At 40.4% G+C, this 18,099-nt stretch overlaps 1 protein-coding gene across 3 annotated transcripts in view; it reads left to right on the top strand.

The window, feature by feature from the left end:
• ABCB11 (ATP binding cassette subfamily B member 11) overlaps positions 1–18,099 on the top strand; it is a 97,622-nt gene that overhangs the window by 10,653 nt on the left and 68,870 nt on the right. For all 3 annotated transcript variants that reach the window (XM_081243140.1, XM_081243142.1, XM_081243141.1), the window contains exons 4-7: positions 2,316–2,370; positions 3,136–3,374; positions 12,113–12,200; positions 13,551–13,684. In XM_081243140.1, the coding sequence (XP_081099266.1) occupies positions 2,316–2,370; positions 3,136–3,374; positions 12,113–12,200; positions 13,551–13,684 (516 nt within the window). The remainder of the gene's footprint in view (positions 1–2,315; positions 2,371–3,135; positions 3,375–12,112; positions 12,201–13,550; positions 13,685–18,099) is intronic.

The following is an 18,099-nucleotide window of genomic DNA, read 5'->3' on the forward strand; positions in this document are numbered from 1 at the left end:
GAAAGCTAAAATGTAATTATTAGATGTTTCTCTTTAAGAGTTTAAATTCTCTTATAAAACAAATGCCACTTAATCATACTCGGCATGAGGGCAGGATTAAAGGAGTCTAATGTAGAAAACAAGGAGGTACCAGCTAAGTTTCTGAAATAGAGCTGGTGGAAAGGGAGAGGTTGAAGGTACTTAAGACATTTTAAGTAATTCATGGCAGAGGGATGTGGTAGTTGTGGTAACATTAGCTTTGGACTTGGAATGGTCGGGTCAGCTGGGCGCCGAAGAACCATTCTTCCTCACTGGGTGGGAAAGAGATGGAAAAGGGCATGGATGCAGATGAATGAGCTACAATGAGGATGAGCAGGAAAGCTGAGTGAGTGCTTTGGTTTTTAGAGGATATGAACCTTTCTCCTGATAAGTGTGGTAACGTAAACATGGAAATGGAGATTTGAAATGATGTAGGGGAGGGTTGAAACTTTAAAGACTTTGGCCATGGAAGTTTCCATTGAGAAGGTGACTTTGGAGAGAAGGTATGAAGGAGGTGAGGGAGTTGGCCATACAGATATCTGAAGAAAAAGCATTTTGGTGAGAGGAAGTAGCAAGTGCAAACACCCAGAGGTGGGAACAAATTTGGCATGGACAAAAATCAGCAAAGAGGCCAGGTGGCTCGGGTGGTGAAAATTGGACTGAAGTAGGAGAAAACAAGGTCAGAGAGTCAACTGGCCAGACCACGGAGGGCTATGGATGTGTCAGCAAGGATCTGTGATTCTACTCTGAGCTGGAAGGGAAGCTTAGGGCAGCCAAGTGCTAAGCACAGCATGTGCAGCACCTTTCAGATGGTGGAGAGGTTGTTTCTAGCAGGCCCAGCAGCCTGGCTTCAGGAGGAGAAGGGGGAACAGCTGGCTGAATGCAGAGATGGGGTTTCCAAGGGTGGATATGGGGAAAAGGATTGAGGATGATGGTGAAAGTGTGGTCCAAATGGCCAGCAGTAGGACCTAGGATGCTGAGTAAGGAAGCAATATCTTGATGGCGTTTAGTGATTGTAAGTAAATGGAGAGTTTAAAGGACTGCGGGTCTCAACTGAGATGACAAATAGGTATAGAAGGAGGAAGGAAGTGAGAAAACAAGATGCGTGCTCAGTCTCAAAGAGCCGATAGAGTAGACTAGTTCCTGGTGAAAACAAGACCTGCGGTATATTCATGAATGGATGACTCAGGTGAAGTGGAGATCCCTGGAGTTGAAAAGTTCAAGTTTGGGTTGAGTACAATTTTATGAGCAATAAAATGAATAAGAAATAATAAGTAAATATGAGTTTATGGGAAGTATGGGAGTTTTTTTGAATTTTTTATCATGTCAACATTATTTAATGTAGTTGTAAAATTTTTAAGTGCAAGAAGGAAGCTGTAAATTAGATAATCCAACCACCTCAACTTATAAGGAAATGTAGGTAGAAAGAGGCCGAGGTTCAAAGCTGAGGTCCAATAGTTATTTGCTACTGTAACAGGGAGTACAGAGTACTTTTTATTTTCTCTTAGCACCTCTCAGAAAGACCTCAGTGAATCTCTACTGAAAAAGAGATACAGCTATACTGAAATCTCTAGAAGAGGTAAATCTGAAAGTAATAGCCAGTTAAAAAAATTTTTTTAATTTTATATTGGAGTATAGCTGATTAACAATGCTGTCCTAGTTTCACAGCAAAGTGATTCAGCTATACATATAAATGTATCTATTCCTTTTCAAATTCTTTTCCCATTTAGGCCATTACAGAATATTGAGCGGAGTTCTCTGTGCTATACAGTAGGTCATTGTTGGTAGTTTTTGTTTTAGTTTTTTTTTTAATAAATTTATTTATTTATTTTTGGCTGTGTTGGGTCTTCGTTGCGGTGCACGGGCTTCTCATTACGGTGGCTTCTCTTGTTGCGGAGCACGGGGTTTCGGCTCACGGGCTTCAGTAGCTGTGGCTCGAAGGCTCTAGAGTGCAGGCTCAGTAGTTGTGGCATGTGGGCTCAGTAGTTGTGGCTCACAGGCTGTAGAGCGCAGCCTCAGTAGTTGTGGTGCACGGGCTTAGTTGCTCCACGGCATGTGGGATCTTCCTGGACCAGGGCTCGAACCCGTGTCTCCTGCATTGACAGGCGGATTCTTTACCACTGGGCCACCAGGGAAGCCCCCTGGTTAGTTTTTAAGATACCAGTTTTGGAAAGAATTTCGCAGCTAGTGGGGGCTTTCTTTCTTACTAAAGAATGACTCATAAAATCACCATCTAGGAAGAATTTCTCATTGTTTTGGAAAGGACGGTCTGTAAACCCCTGTGTTTTTATCCTCAGGTTAGAAGATAAGAAGAAGAAAGGTAGCAGCAGTCAAGTTGGCTTCTTTCAATTGGTAATAAAACTGTGCTGATTTATGGCACAGGTTTTGCCACTGTGAGTTGTTCAGGTGGCGGAGGAAGTGTTATAGTCACATTGGCAGGTTTTTTAACTATGATGATCACTTTTTCAGTCATAAACTGTCTACGTGATAACATGTTGAATAGCAATTAGAAATTTATTGCTGATTAAACACAAATTCTATCTGGTAAATCATAAAAGTGTTCTAGAAGATAATCTCTAAGCCCCTAATTATCATTTTAGTAAGGAAAATTATCATAGTAATAATGTTATGTATACTTATTCTTATGATGTCTTTAGAAACTCCATAGTGTAGGTATTTTTCTCAAATTTGCAGAGTGGAGGCATTTCTGGGCACAAATAGGTGCTCTTCATTGTCAATATCAGTTCTGGGAGCCGATATTGCTGAATAACCCACACAGAATATCTACATGGCAATAGCATGTGTGCCAGTGATTGTTTCCCCCTTAAGCTGGGAATGAATATCTAAGAACTAAAGTCAGCTCCTGAGATAAAGAGAATGAATTATGAGACTAGGAAAGAGATAACATGAACTAACAATGTAAGAGTCTAATGATTTAGATAATCGATGTACTGTTTATCTCAATATTAGTGAGAACTCTACCTTTCAATTAAGATGATTCCCTTAAGACTTGGTGTTGAATACTATTTATCAGAATCTAGTAACTAAAATTAAATAGCCCTCCTACCTCTCCTGCTTTTCACCCATAGATGATCTCTGAATCCTTTGTTTTTCAAGTTTCGATTTTCTTCAAAGACTGACATTTGGCTGATGTGTGTGGGAAGTTTATGTGCATTTCTCCATGGAGTAGCCTATCCAGGCATGCTACTGATTTTTGGCACAATGACAGATGTTTCTATTGAGTATGACATGGAATTACAAGAACTCAAGATCCCTGGAAAAGCATGTGTGAATAACACGATAGTATGGACCAACAGCTCTCTCTACCAGGACGTGACAAATGGAACGCGCTGTGGGTAGGCTGCTATTTTTTACTTTTCACTTTTTTGGCTTGTATCTTAGATTGTAATTCAAAATGTGTGAAAAGAACCTTATGGACTGAGCTGGAGTGGTGTCTAACACAGAGCAAAAAGAAACATAAATTTACCCTTATTTCTATAATTACTCTGTCCTGAAGTTCTTCCTGTCCTACCAGATTTTTAAAGCTTAACAATTACAACAGCAAAACACAGAACTGGAAATTGCTCATTAAATACATCACCCAAATTTCACCACTTTGTAGACAACAGCCTTGAGGATGACACTACCAATACTTGATGCAGTTGGAGGATGACGCATGAATTTTACTTGAGTCCTTGTCATGTCTCATATCCAAGACTTCCTTTTTCCTCTTCCCTGTTTCTTCCTTCCTTCCTTCCTCCCTCCCTCCTATCTTTCTTTCTTTCTTTCTTTCTTTCTTTCTTTCTTTCTTTCTTTCTTTCTTTCTTTCTTTCTCTCTCTCTCTCTTTCTTTCTTTCTTTCTTTCTTCCTCTCCTCCCTTCTGTTCCTCAGCTGCTGTGGCCGTGGCTGATGTCCCACTTGATCCCCAGCCTTCTCTCTACAATGGGAATTTCATCATTCCTGTGCTCTAGGACTTGGAATAGGGGCCGTTGGTCTCAGTTAGCAGTTGGGTTTCTGTGGAAGAGTGATGTGGTGCTATGAATAGAAGACAACCATGCAGAATTAACCAGAGCTCACCATGCTCCTGTTTTGTCTGTCATAAGCCCGACAGGCTGCCTTGTAATCAGTGAGTCTGTAGGGTACACAGAGTTGATTCACTGTCATAGCATGGACTTTGCAGCCTGCCTCATGCTGCCTCAGGGCCAGAACAAGCTCATTTGCACGTATGAACCCACTCAGGTTCAAGAACCAAGGGCAGGGCACATCCTAGCTAGAAAGACACTTGGAATGGTGCCCCCAAGTGAATTTATATTTTTTTCCTTCATTTAAAATTTTTTCTACAGACTTGATTCCAGATATGACAAATCCTTCTAAATCACTGATGTTCTTCCATAATATTATTTGTTGTTAGCATCTTTCATTCATTTACTAATTTAACCAAAATTTTTGGAACACCAATTATGTACCAGGAAAATGTGTAAGCATCATGGATACAGTGGTACCTTATGAATCATGGTCCTTGTATTTGTGGAGCTTGGGTCTAGTTGGTGAGACCATAATGAAATCAACCACCATGCAAATAAGTACGTAGTTATAAACTGGTTAGCACTTGACAGGGAAGTACAGGATAACATACAATGTGCAGAATTAGACTTAACAAATAATAAGCCTACTCATAAGAAATAAATTTCCAATGTCTAAATATGTATATTTCTCTTCTAAATTTGGAAGTAACACTCAGAACAATTTGCATAAAAGAGAGACTGTCTTCGGGCTTCCCTGGTGGCACAGTTGTTGAGAGTCCGCCTGCTGATGCAGGGGACACGGGTTCGTGCCGCAGTCCGGGAAGATCCCACATGCCACAGAGCAGCTGGGCCCGTGAGCCATGGCCGCTGAGGCTGTGTGTCCGGAGCCTGTGCTCCGCAACGGGAGAGGCCACAACAGTGAGAGGCCCACGTATCGAAAAAAGAGAGACTGTCTTCAATGACAGTATTTATTTATTTATTTTTGGCTGTACCACACGTGGCTTGCAGGATCTTAGGTCCCCAACCAGGGATCGAACCCGAGCCCTCAGCAGTGAAAGTGCAGAGTTCTAACCACTGGACAGCCAGGAATTCCTAATGACAGTCTTTTAAGTCTTTCATTTATATTGGAGAACAGAATTGAACTGATTTTTTTTTTTTTTTTTTTTTTGCGGTACACGGCCCTCTCACTGTTGTGGCCTCTTCCGTTGCGGAGCACAGGCTCCAGACGCGCAGGCTCAGCGGTCATGGCTCACGGGCCCAGCTGCTCTGTGGCATGTGGGATCTTCCCGGACCGGGGCACGAACCCGTGTCCCCTGCATTGGCAGGTGGACTCTCAACCACTGCGCCACCAGGGAAGCCCCTGAACTGATTTTTACAGAGTGGTATGACTACAAAATGTAAGCTAATCCATTTTCCCCCTTTGAAAAAAATCCATTCAGACTTATGTATGATGTAAATTGACCCCAATCATTAATAATGCTTGAAGATAAATTCTTCAAGGGAAAATTCCTGAAAGTATATCCTGTTATGTCTTAAAAATTGGAAATAAATGTTAGAGGGACCAAAATTTGAGACATATTTTTTCTCAAATGCTCATAAATATTTATTAGATGAACTAAAGAATGAATCTGCCTTTAACGTCTGCATCACTGGCATCCATTAGAAAGGAATTCACCATGGCTACCCATTACTTTATTCATTTTTACTGGGTCCTATACTTGAGGGTGAGTAAATAATTCAGAGCAAATAGGGGTTTCAGAAATTCCTTGGCTTTGGCTGAATTCACATGATACCAAACATGTAAATAGATATTTGATTGTGTAGACCACACCTTTCTCAGGCCTTTCCTTTACCAGGAACTCCATTGATGAGTTAAATATTTTAATCGTGAGCTATTATGGTCATTGACATGAATACTGTTTGTTGCACTTCTGAATAAATGTTTAGCTTTCGTGTGGTAAGATCACTGTGAAAATGGACTTGGGTGGGACAGAAGAGAGGGAGGGGACATTTTCTTACCTGTAAGTAGTAAACATGCCTCCAAAATTACCCAACTCTTTCACAACTTTCTTTCTTGGAAAAAGTATATCATTAAAAGTACAATGTCTCCACCTATTATAATTGGTGTGTTAGTCTTGTACTATACAAGGCAACCCAATGATTTTATCAACATAAGCATACATGTATAATGTAGGAGCTGGATTTTCTCTTTCATCGTATTGGTTTCCACATATCAATTGTAATCCATTGGATGGAATTTTAGGCTGAAGCCTTCCAAATGGCTCTCGGAGAATAAGGCTAAAAAGGATTACAGAACGTTAGGCCTCCTGATTAGCTTCTCAGAATTTATTTGCTCAGAATAGTCAAATAATAAGGTAACAGAATGAAAGAAGAAGAAAGAAGGAAATATCACAATGCAGTTTTCTTTCTTTCTTTCTTTCTTTTTGGCTGTGTTGGGTCTTTGTTGCTGTGCACGGGCTTTCTCTGGTTGTAGCGAGTGGGGGCCACTCTTTGTTGCGGTGTGCGGGTTTCTCATTGCAGTAGCTTCTCTTGTCATGGAGCACAGGCCCTAGGCACATGGGCTTCAGTAGTTGTGGCATGTGGGCTCAGTAGTTGTGGCACACAAGCTCTAGAGCACAGGCTCAGTAGTTGTGGTGCACGGGCTTAGTTGCTCCATGGCATGTGAGATCTTCCCAGGCCAGGGCTCGAACCTGTGTCCCCTGCATTGGCAGGCAGATTCTTAACCACTGCGCCACCAAGGAAGCCCCATACCTTTCTTTTCTTTTATCCAGTTAAAGTGTAGAAACTCAAATGGAGGCTACAATGTCTTGTAACTTAATTGTGGAAGTGACATACTATCATTTCTGCCATTTTCTCTTGGTCACACAGACCAGCCCTGGTATAATTTTGGTGAGGATTACACAAGAGTGTGAATACCAGGAGACAAAAACAATCAAGGGCTCCTTGGAGGCTCAGTACCACAGCCATTGGGAAGTTTGTGTCCTTACCTGCCCCACATATGGATGCATCGATGCAAAAATCAAAGTCTGTACTTTCTCTTGGATTTCAGTCTATTTTCTTAGCAACGTATATTTAGCTTATGCACTCAAGTACTATTTTGAAGTTAAACACTGTAAGACAATGTACTTTGAAAAACAGCTTTATTGAGATACAATTCACATACCATAAAATTCACCCACTTAAAGTATAAAACTCAATAGTTTTTAGTACATTCATAGAGCTGTGCATTCATCACCACAATCAATTTTAGAACATTTTTATTAGCACACAATCCCCCTACCCCATATCCCTTAAATTTCACTCCCCAATTCCCCATCCCCCCTCAGCCGTAGACAGCCACTAATCTACTTTCTGTCTCTGTAGATTTGTCTATTTTGGACATTTCATGTAAATGGAATCATATAATATGTGGTCCTTTGTGACTAGCTTCTTTAACTTAGCCTGTTTTCAAGATTCATCCACATTGTAGTGTGAATCATACTTCATTTCTTTTTATTGATGAATAATATTTCATTGTATGGATATAATACATTTATAGCCTGGATATAATGAGTGGAGTTATCCATTCATCAGTTGATGGACATTTGAGTTGCTTCCTCTTTTTGGTTATTACAAATGATGCTGCTATGGACATTTATGTAAAAGGTTTCTTGTGGACATATGTTTTCAATTCTCTTGAGTATATACCTAGGAGTGGAATTTCTGGGTCATATGATAAATAAATGTTTAACCATTTGCAGAACTTCCAGACTGTTTTTCAAAGTGACTGTACCATTTTACATTCCCACTAACATGTGTGAGGCTTCCAATTTCTTCACATTCTTACCAACACTTATTAGTATCTATATATTTTTAAATTAATTAATTAATTTATTTTTGATTGCATTGGGTCTTTGTTGCATGCGGGCTTTCTCTAGTTGTGTTGAGCGGGGGGCTACTCTGCATTGCGGTGCCCGGGCTTCTCATTGCGGTGGCTTCTCTTGTTGCAGAGCATGGGCTCTAGGCGCAGTGGGCTTCAGTAGCTGTGGCATGTAGGCTCTAGAGCACAGGCTCAGTAGTTGTGGCACATGGGCTTAGTTGCTCCGTGACATGTGAGATTTTCCCAGACCAGGGCTCAAACCCGTGTACCCTGCACTGGCAGGTGGATTCTTAACTACTGTGCCACCAGGGAAGCCCCAGTACCTATATTTTGACTGTAGCTCCAGTAGGCTGAATAATGGCCCCCAAAGATATGTAGGATATCCCTGGAATCTGCAAATGTTACCTTGTATGCAAAAAAGAGTCTATGCAGATGTGATTAACTTAAAGATCGTGGGTCGGGGGAGATTATACTGGATTACCCAGGTGGGCCCTAAATGCAATCACTAGTATTTTTTAAAGGGACAGTTACTAAAAAGAGGCAGAGGGAGATTTGACTATAGAGAGAAAAAGAGAGGCAAGGTGACTATCAAGGAAGAGTTTGAAGTGATGTCCCAAGCTCAGGAATGCCAGTAGCTACCAGAAGCTGGAAGAGGGAAGAAACAAATTCTTCCCTAGAGCCTTTGGAGAAAGTACAACCCCGTCAGCACCTGAATTGCAACCCAGTGAAGCTGATTTCAGACTTCTGGCCTCCAGAAGTGTGAGAAAGATGGAAGTATGTGTATATATCAAAGGGCAACAAGAGGAATCTTTTTTTTTTAATTTTTAAAATTTGTTGGCAGAGGTTTTATTAATTAATTAATTAATTTTTGCTGTGTTGGGTCTTCGTTTCTGTGTGAGGGCTTTCTCTAATTGTGGCAAGCAGGGGCCACTCTTCATCGCAGTGCACGGGCCTCTCTTGTTGAGGAGCACAGGCTCCAGACGTGCAGGCTCAGTAATTGTGGCTCGCGGGCCCAGCCGCTCCGCGGCATGCAGGATCCTCCCAGACCAGGGCTCGAACCCATGTCCCCTGCATTAGCAGGCATATTCTCAACCACTGCGCCACCAGAGAAGCACCCAAGAGGAATGTTTGAATGATGAGAATATTCTGCTCTTCATTTTATCGATGTCAACATCCTGGTTGTGATATTGTCCTATAGTTTTGCAAGATGTTACCATTTGGGGGAAAACTAGATAAAGGGCATATATAATCTCTCTGTAATATTTCTCACAATTGCATTAGCCATTCTGGCAATATGCTACCCTAGTGTGTGGGTATTCTATAAAGCAACTTTACCCAGTGACAAACCATTTGTCCATAGGTCAATGTCCCATGCATTAATGAACATGGACCTTTCAACATTTTGGAAGTAGGATATGGACACATTTCTGCCAATTTGGGTTGACACTGATATTCACTCTAAGGTGTCAATGCTACTGGGTTTACAGGGCATCAGAACCATTGAAAGGAGCGCTCCTGGTGAGGCAATGCACCTTGTCATAAAGACCTCATATTGTTGTAAAATATCTTTTACCTTTTCCCTCTAATTGTCATTTCTCTCCCCTCTTCTCTCTTCGACAAATGCGTCAGGGGAATCTTAATTTATCCAAGTAGGCATGTATCAATTTTGTTTTGTTTTTCTTTCTGTTGAAGAGAAAGACAGTCTGTGGTCCAAATCACCTTTAAACTTTACAGAATCCTTACTAGGATTTTATAATCACAAGAGCTTTCCACCATGCAGATGATGAAGTCTGATGTGCAGTCAAAGGAACCAAGTTGACGTCCCCTTTTCCTTCCTATCAGTTTTTCTGATAGGTTTGCTCTGTTGTCCCAGAAATATTCCCAAGTAGTCTTTAAAACTCTAAGGATTCTAATGACTTCTTCCCAGAATCAAATAGAAGTGAGTTAACCATTCGTTTCTGGGGTGCCTCAGGAGTGAAAGCAATCACAAACTACACATGTTCTATCCACACCCCCCGACAGTGATGTTATGTTCCTGAACTTTGCTCCAGTAAATCTCACAGCTGGGTCAGTGCTCAGAGCTCTTAGTCAAGTACATTCATTCATGACTGGCAGCTGCGGTTTTCACGACAGGCCCTCTCACCTCTGCTTACAGTGTCTGAAGAATAAATGCACCACAGGGAATCTAAGTAAAATTTTTGGACAAATGCTCATAGTTTTCTGTTTTGGGACACCCAAATTTTATTTCACAAACAGAAACCAAGAGTATGCACTCATTTATTTATTTAAAAAAATTTATTGGAATATAGTTGCTTTACAATGTTGTGTCAGTTTCTACTGTACAGAAAAGTGAATCAGCTATATGTATACGTATATCCCCTCTTTTTAGGATTTCCTTCCCATTTAGGTCACCGCAAAACACTGAGTGGAGTTCCCTGTGCTATACAGTAGGTTCTCATTAGTTATCTATTTTATACATAGTATCAATAGCATATATATTATGCACTCATTTATACATTAGAAGTCTTTACTCATAAATACTGCATTATACACTCTATACAAAGATACTTAGCTTTTGTAAGGGCCTCTGATCATGGATACTTGTATACAAGTTTATGACTTTCTAGATCTTTTTCATTCTGGGGGTTCCCTTAAATCATCCTGAAAGACTGGGAATGTGGTGAACACAGACATATTAGGTGGTTTGGAGATCGTCAGAGGGGTTGACCAAGGCAGTTGTTTCCCTTCCTCATTAGTATTTTGAAAGTGAAAGAAAAGTCAAGAAACATTCACTGAGTACCTACTTAATGGGTAAGGTATCGTACCTGGCTTCGGGAGTGGGAACAAGCAGCTTACTTAGTCTTTGCTGGCAAGTAGCTTGCAGTTTACTAGCAAGAGAAACATTAATATACTCCATATAAATATATTCAATAAAAATATTGAATAATAGTGCAAGGTGGCAATAAAATCTGCCATGGAATAATAGTTTGTTCTGAATTAAATAAATTATACTTAAATACTTGGTCTGAGTTCAGTAGAGGGAGAGAACAATTCAAGCTTGGGTCACAAAAAGAAGGCCTGATAGAAAGCAGAAAGCTGGTAGACTGAGAGCATCTAGGATAAAGATGCTACTTTCTGATTCTCTAAAGAAATAGACATCATCTAGCTTATCCCTGAGGATCGGGTATATCAACAACCAATATGTTAATTTTTTAATGATAAAATTTCTTATTTCCCGAAAGCGATTTCAGAATCATTTTTTCTCCCCTCCCTGCCCCTGCCAGTTCCAAACCCTGTGTCGCAGTGTGATACTTGTAATGGGAAAACACTGTGTAGTTTTCTTGCTTTCCCACAAGTTCTTTGACTTCAGCCTTAGAAATTGTCCTGGGGAGCGAGGATTCCTGGGCTGTGGTCAGCACAAAGACTGGGTTAATAAAGTGTTGTTCTCTCTCTATGGGAAGATGACACACACATTTCTCCTAGTGTTACTCTGAGAGAGGAAGGAGTTGAAAAGCTGGCTTAAGATTGCTGGACAGGTAACAGTAAGCCTCCTGATTTACAGCACACATCTCTCTACCTGTGCCTTTCCAGACACTTGTCTGGCTTTTTTTTTTTTTTGCAGTACACGGGCCTCTCACTGTTGTGGCCTCTCCCATTGTGGAGCACAGGCTCCGGACGCGCAGGCTCAGTGGCCATGGTTCACGGGCCCAGCCACTCCACGGCATGTGGGATCTTCCCGGACCGGGGCACGAACCCACGTCCCCTGCATCGGCAGGCGGACTCTCAACCACTGTGCCACCAGGGAAGCCCTGTCTGGCTTTTTAGAACATTTCTCTAGCTGTGATTGCACCATCACTAATGATGAGCATGAGTGAAAGGGGCCTTAGTGGACAGAGCTCCGGGCTGCCATCTAGGGTCCCCTGTCTTCCAACAAATGCCCATTAATTATTTCACAACCCTCGCATCTCTGCCTGTAAAAATGAAGGAGGTAGGCGTCTTTGCTATGATGGATACCATGAGGTCTGTTTGGGGATTTGGATTGATTGTAATTCTACACAGGTAAAATGCCTTACCCATATTTAATAGAAACATACAATATGTATATTTTAAATTCCTCTGTACTCACAAATGCAATCTTTGTTAGCTAGATCCTACCTGTGACTCTTACCATTTTTTCCCTCTTTTGAAGGTTTCTGGACATTGAAAGTGAAATGGTCACCTTTGCCATTTACTATGCTGGCATCGCTGTCATGGTACTTGTCACAGGATATATTCAAGTTAGTGACGCCTCCATTTTATTTATAGATCAGCAGCTGGGTTCACAGACGTGACAATGAAATGCAAAGTGTGTTCTTTTTTTTTTTTTTTTTTTGCGATACGCGGGCCTCTCACTGTTGTGGCCTCTCCCATTGTGGAGCACAGGCTCCGGACGCGCAGGCCCAGCGGCCATGGCCCACAGGCCCAGCCGCTCTGCAGCATGTGGGATCCTCCCAGACCGGGGCACGAACCCGCGTCCCCTGCATCGGCAGGCGGACCCCCAACCACTGCGCCACCAGGGAAGCCCCCAAAGTGTGTTCTTTAAAGCTATTCAGAAGCCCCAAGGACTACAGCTTTATTTCAGGCAGACAACAGACGGTGGGGAAGGATTTTTCCTCTCAGTTGGGGAGGAACGCTTGTCCAGAGAAATGGAGAATAGACTTTTAGCTTCAGTGTCTTGTTCTCCCCTGCCCTCCCTGCTTCATCCTCTCGTCTAAACTCAGAAATAGACAGCTGTGGGTGTGTTCATACAGGGAGAGCAAGTACGAACCTTCTTCGTACCTGGAAAAAGCTGGGAGTGGGGAGTTGGAGGAAACCAAGCTTGACTTTCTTTTTCTCTGTTTTGCTAAAGTCACACCAAACTGCAGTCCAACCCAAGTTCTGTAAACTGAATCCATATTCTAGATTTCAGTTATGAGAGGGTTTGGAGTTAACTCTTATTAAGGAAGAAAAGTATTTCATCTTTTTCCTACTAACGTAGGAAAAATAATAAATCCCCCCTACTCTCCATTCACTAAAGAATTCCAGGAAGTTAGTGTTAGTTGTAAATATAAATGAGTCAATTTTCACCATTCTGGCACTGGAGTTTTAATGACAGTCTTATTTTGCTTGCATGGGGAAAACTGTCAGCAAGATTCCCTGCTTATGTCATAATGTTTGCCTTACTTTCTCTGAAAATCATTGTCCAACAGCTGGAAAACAATGTATGAATGCTTATTGGCAGGCTTCTCAGGGGAAAAATTCATCAGAAGTGGCATGCAAAAGTAGTGATTTAAGAGCAATAATTTATTTTTGGTGTAATAAGCCTTTTTTTACACATGAGGGAAGTGAAGCTTAATAAGGTTAACTCTGCAAGTGGCCGAGCTGGATTCAAACCCAAGCCTCTGGCTTCCCTCTTTACAGTGGTTCGGCTCAGCCCCACTTTCGGCTGCAGATGTCAGAGCTCACACCTTAATTCCCAACAAGAGGCATGTTGTGAATTACTTTTGTCCTTTTCTCAACTGTCATAGTGAAAATATTTTCTTCTGAAAAGAGAAGGAATTAATGATTATTTTTATCACAATGCTAAACATTTCTTGCTCCATTTACAGATATGCTTTTGGGTAATTGCTGCAGCTCGTCAGATACAGAAAATGAGAAAACTGTACTTTAGGAGAATAATGAGAATGGAAATAGGATGGTTCGACTGCAATTCAGTGGGAGAGCTGAATACAAGATTTTCTGAGTAAGTGGCTGGTAGGACATTTTAATGAATGTGTGATTTTTCGCTAATGAAACACTTGTTTCCAAATTAAATAACAATTGGAAACACATTTTCAGTTCTTTTTGATGCATTTTGTCTCTTAAGTTGGGCTTTTATAGGGAGCATGGCTTTTTTCATAGGTTTCATGGCTTCATCAAAATGACTATTTTTTTTTGAACATCTTTATTGGAGTATAATTGCTTTACAATGGTGTGTTAGTTTCTGCTTTATAACAAAGTGAATCAGCTATATGTATACTTATATCACCATATCTCCTCCCTCTTGCACCTCCCTCCCACCCTCCCTATCCCACCCCTCTAGGTGGTCACAAAGCACCGAGCTGATCTCCCTGTGTTACGCGGCTGCTTCCCACTAGCTAGCTATTTAACGTTTGGTAGTGTATATATGTCCATGTAACTCTCTCACTTTGTCCCAGCTTACACTTCCCCCTCCCCGTATTCTCAAGTCCATTCTCTAGTAGGTCTACGTCTTTATTCCTGTCTTGCCCCAAGGTTCTTCATGACGAATTTTTTTTTTTTTTGGATTCCATATATATGTGTTAGCATACGGTATTTGTTTTTCTCTTTCTGACATACTTCACTCTGTATGACACACTCTAGGTCTATCCACCTCAGTATGAATAACTCAATTTCGTTTCTTTTTATGGCTGAGTAGTATTCCACTGTATATATGTGCCACATCTTCTTTATCCATTCATCTGTCGATGGACACTTAGGTTGCTTCCATGTCCTGGCTATTGTAAATAGAGCTGCAGTGAACATTGTGGTACATGACTCTTTTTGAATTATGGTTTTCTCAGGGTATATGCCCAGTAGTGGGATGGCTGGGTTGTATGGTAGTTCTATTTTTAGTTTTTAAAGGAACCTCCATACTGTTCTCCATAGTGGCCATATCAATTTACATTCCCACCAACAGTGCAAGAGGGTTCCCTTTTCTTCACACCCTCTCTAGCATTTATTGTTTGTAGATATTTTCATGATGGCCATTCTGACTGGTATGAGATGATATCTCATTGTAGTTTTGATTTGCATTTCTCTCATGATTAATGATGTTGAGCATTCTTTCATGTGTTTGTTGGCAATCTGTATATCATCTTTGGAGAAATGTCTATTTAGATCTTCTGCCCATTTTTGGATTGGGTTGTTTGTTTTTTTTTGATATTGAGCTGCATGAGCTGCTTGTAAATTTTGGAGATTAATCCTTTGTCAGTTGCTTCATTTGCAAATATTTTCTCCCATTCTGAGGGTTGTCTTTTCATCTTGTTTATGGTTTTCTTTGCTGTGCTAAAGCTTTTAAGTTTCATTAGGTCCCATTTGTTTTTGTGTGTGTGTGTGTGTGTGTGTGTGTGTGGTATGTGGGCCTCTCACTGTTGTGGCCTCTCCCACTGTGGAACACAGGCTCCGGACGTGCAGGCTCAGCGGCCATGGCTCACGGGCCCAGCTGCTTCGTGGAATGTGGGATCTTCCCGGACTGGGGCACGAACCCATGTCCCCTGCATCAGCAGGCGGACTCTCAACCACTGTGCCACCAGGAAAGCCCCCATTTGTTTATTTTTGTTTTTATTTCCATTACTCTAGGAAGTGGGTCAGAAAGGATCTTGCTGTGATTTAAGTCATAGAGTGTTCTGCCTAGGTTTTCCTCTAAGAGTTTGACAGTGTCTGGCCTTACATTTAGGTCTCAAAATGGATTAACATTTTGAGTTTATTTTTGTGTATGGTGTTAAGGAATGTTCTAATTTCATTCTTTTACATGTAGCTGTCCAGTTTTCCCAGCACCTCTTATTGAAGAGGCTGTCTTTTCTCCACTGTATATTCTTGCCTCCTTTATCAAAGATAAGGTGACCATATGTGTGTAGGTTTATCTCTGGGCTTTCTATCCTGTTCCATTGATCTATATTTCTGTTTTTGTTCCAGTACCATACTGTCTTGATTACTGTAGCTTTGTAGTATAGTCTGAAGACAGGGAGCCTGATTCCTCCAACTCTGTTTTTCTTTCTCAAGATTGCTTTGGCTAATGTCTTTTGTGTTTCCATACAAATTGTGAAATTTTTGTGTTTCCATACAAATTGTGTCTTTTGTGTTTCCATAAAAATTGTGAAATTTTTTATTCCAGTTCTGTGAAAAATACCAGTGGTAGCTTGATAGGGATTCCATTGAATCTGTACATTGCTTTGTGTAGTATATTCATTTTCACAATATTGACTCCTCCAATCCAAGAACATGGTATATCTCTCCATCTATTTGTATCATCTTTAATTTCTTTCATCAGTGTCTTACAATTTTCTGCATACAGGACTTTTGTCTCCTTAGGTAGGTTTATTCCTAGATATTTTATTCTCTTTGTTGCAATGGTAAATGGGAGTGTTTTCTTAATTTCACTTTCAGATTTTTCATCATTAGTGTATAGGAATGCAAGAGATTTCTGTGCATTAATTTTGTATCCTGCTACTTTATCAAATTCATTGATTAGCTCTAGTAGTTTTCTGGTAGCATCTTTAGGATTCTCTATGTATAGTATCACGTCTTCTGCAAACAGTGACAGCTTTACTTCTTCTTTTCTGATTTGGATTCCTTTTATTTCTTTTTCTTCTCTGATTGCTGTGGCTAAAACTTCCAAAACTATGTTGAATAATAGTGGTGAGAGTGGGCAACCTTGTCTTGTTCCTGATCTTAGTGGAAATGGTTTCAGGTTTTCACCATTGAGGATGATGTTGGCTGTGGGTTTGTCATGTATGGTCTTTATTATATTGAGGTAAGAAGTTCCCTCTATGCCTACTTTCTGGAGAGTTTTTATCATAAATGGGTGTTGAATTTTGTCGAAAGCTTTTTCTGCATCTGTTGAGATGATCCTATAGATTTTCTCCTTCAGCTTGTTAGTATGGTGTATCACATTGATTGATTTGCATATATTGAAGAATCCTTGCATTCCTGGGATAAACCCCACTTGATATGGTGTATGATCTTTTAATGTGCTGTTGCATTCTGTTTGCTAGTATTTTGTTGAGGATATTCACAACTATGTTCATCAGTGATATTGGCCTGTAGTTTTCTGTCGTTGTGACATCTTTGTCTGGTTTTGGTATCAGGGTGATGGTGGCCTCGTAGAATGAGTTTGGGAGTGTTCCTCCCTCTGCTATATTTTGGAAGAGTTTGAGAAGGATAGGTGTTAGCTCTTCTCTAAATGCTTGATAGAATTCGCCTGTGAAGCCATCTGGTCCTGGGCTTTTGTTTGTTGGAAGAGTTTTAATCACAGTTTCAATTTCAGTGCTTGTGATTGGTCTGTTCATATTTTCTATTTCTTCCTGGTTCAGTCTCAGAAGGTTGTGCATTTCTAAGAATTTGTCCATTTCTTCCAGGTTGTCCATTTTATTGGCATAGAGTTGCTTGTAGTAATCTCTCATGATCCTTTGTATTTCTGTAGTGTCAGTTGTTACTTCTCCTTTTTCATTTCTAATTCTATTGATTTGAGTCTTCTTCCTTTTTTTCTTGATGAGTCTGGTTAATGGTTTATCAATTTTGTTTATCTTCTCAAAGAACCAGCTTTTAGTTTTATTGATCTTTGCTATTGTTTCCTTCATTTCTGATCTGATCTTTGTGATCTCTTTCCTTCTGCTAACTTTGGGGATTTTTTGTTCTTCTTTCTGTAATTGCTTTAGGTTTAAGGTTAGGTTGTTTATTTGAGATGTTTCTTGTTTCTTAAGGTAGGACTGTATTGCTATAAACTTCCTTCATAGAACTGCTTTTGCCGCAACCCATAGGTTTTGGGTCATCATGTTTTCATTGTCATTTGTTTGTAGGTATTTTTTGATTTCCTCTTTGATTTCTACAGTGACCTGTTGGTTATTAAGTAGTGTATTGTTTAGCCTCCATTTGTATTTTTTACAGATTTTTTCCTGTAATTGGTATCTAGTCTCACAGCGTTGTGGTTGGAAAAGATACTTGATACGATTTCAATGTTCTTAAATTTACCAAGGCTTGATTTGTGATGCAAGATATGATCTATCCTGGAGAATGTTCCATGAGCACTTGAGCAGAATGTGTATTCTGTTGTTTTTGGATGGAATATCCTATAAATATCAATTAAGTCCATCTTGTTTAATGTATCATTTAAAGTTTGTGTTTCCTTATTTATTTCCATTTTGGATGATCTGTCCTTTGGTGAAAGTGGGGAGTTAAAGTCCTCTACTATGATTGTGTTACTGTGGATTTCCCCTTTTATGGCTGTTAGTATTTGTCTTATGTATTGAGGTGCTCCTATGTTGGGTGCATAAATATTTACAATTGTTATAAATTCTTCTTGGATCGATCCCTTGATCATTATGTAGTGTCCTTCTTTGTCTCTTGTAATAGTCTTTATTTAAAGTCTCTTTTGTCTGA

The sequence above is a fragment of the Mesoplodon bidens genome (genome assembly GCF_964165515.1).
Source record: "Mesoplodon bidens genome assembly, chromosome: 8".
Taxonomy (NCBI): Eukaryota; Metazoa; Chordata; class Mammalia; order Artiodactyla; family Ziphiidae; genus Mesoplodon; species Mesoplodon bidens.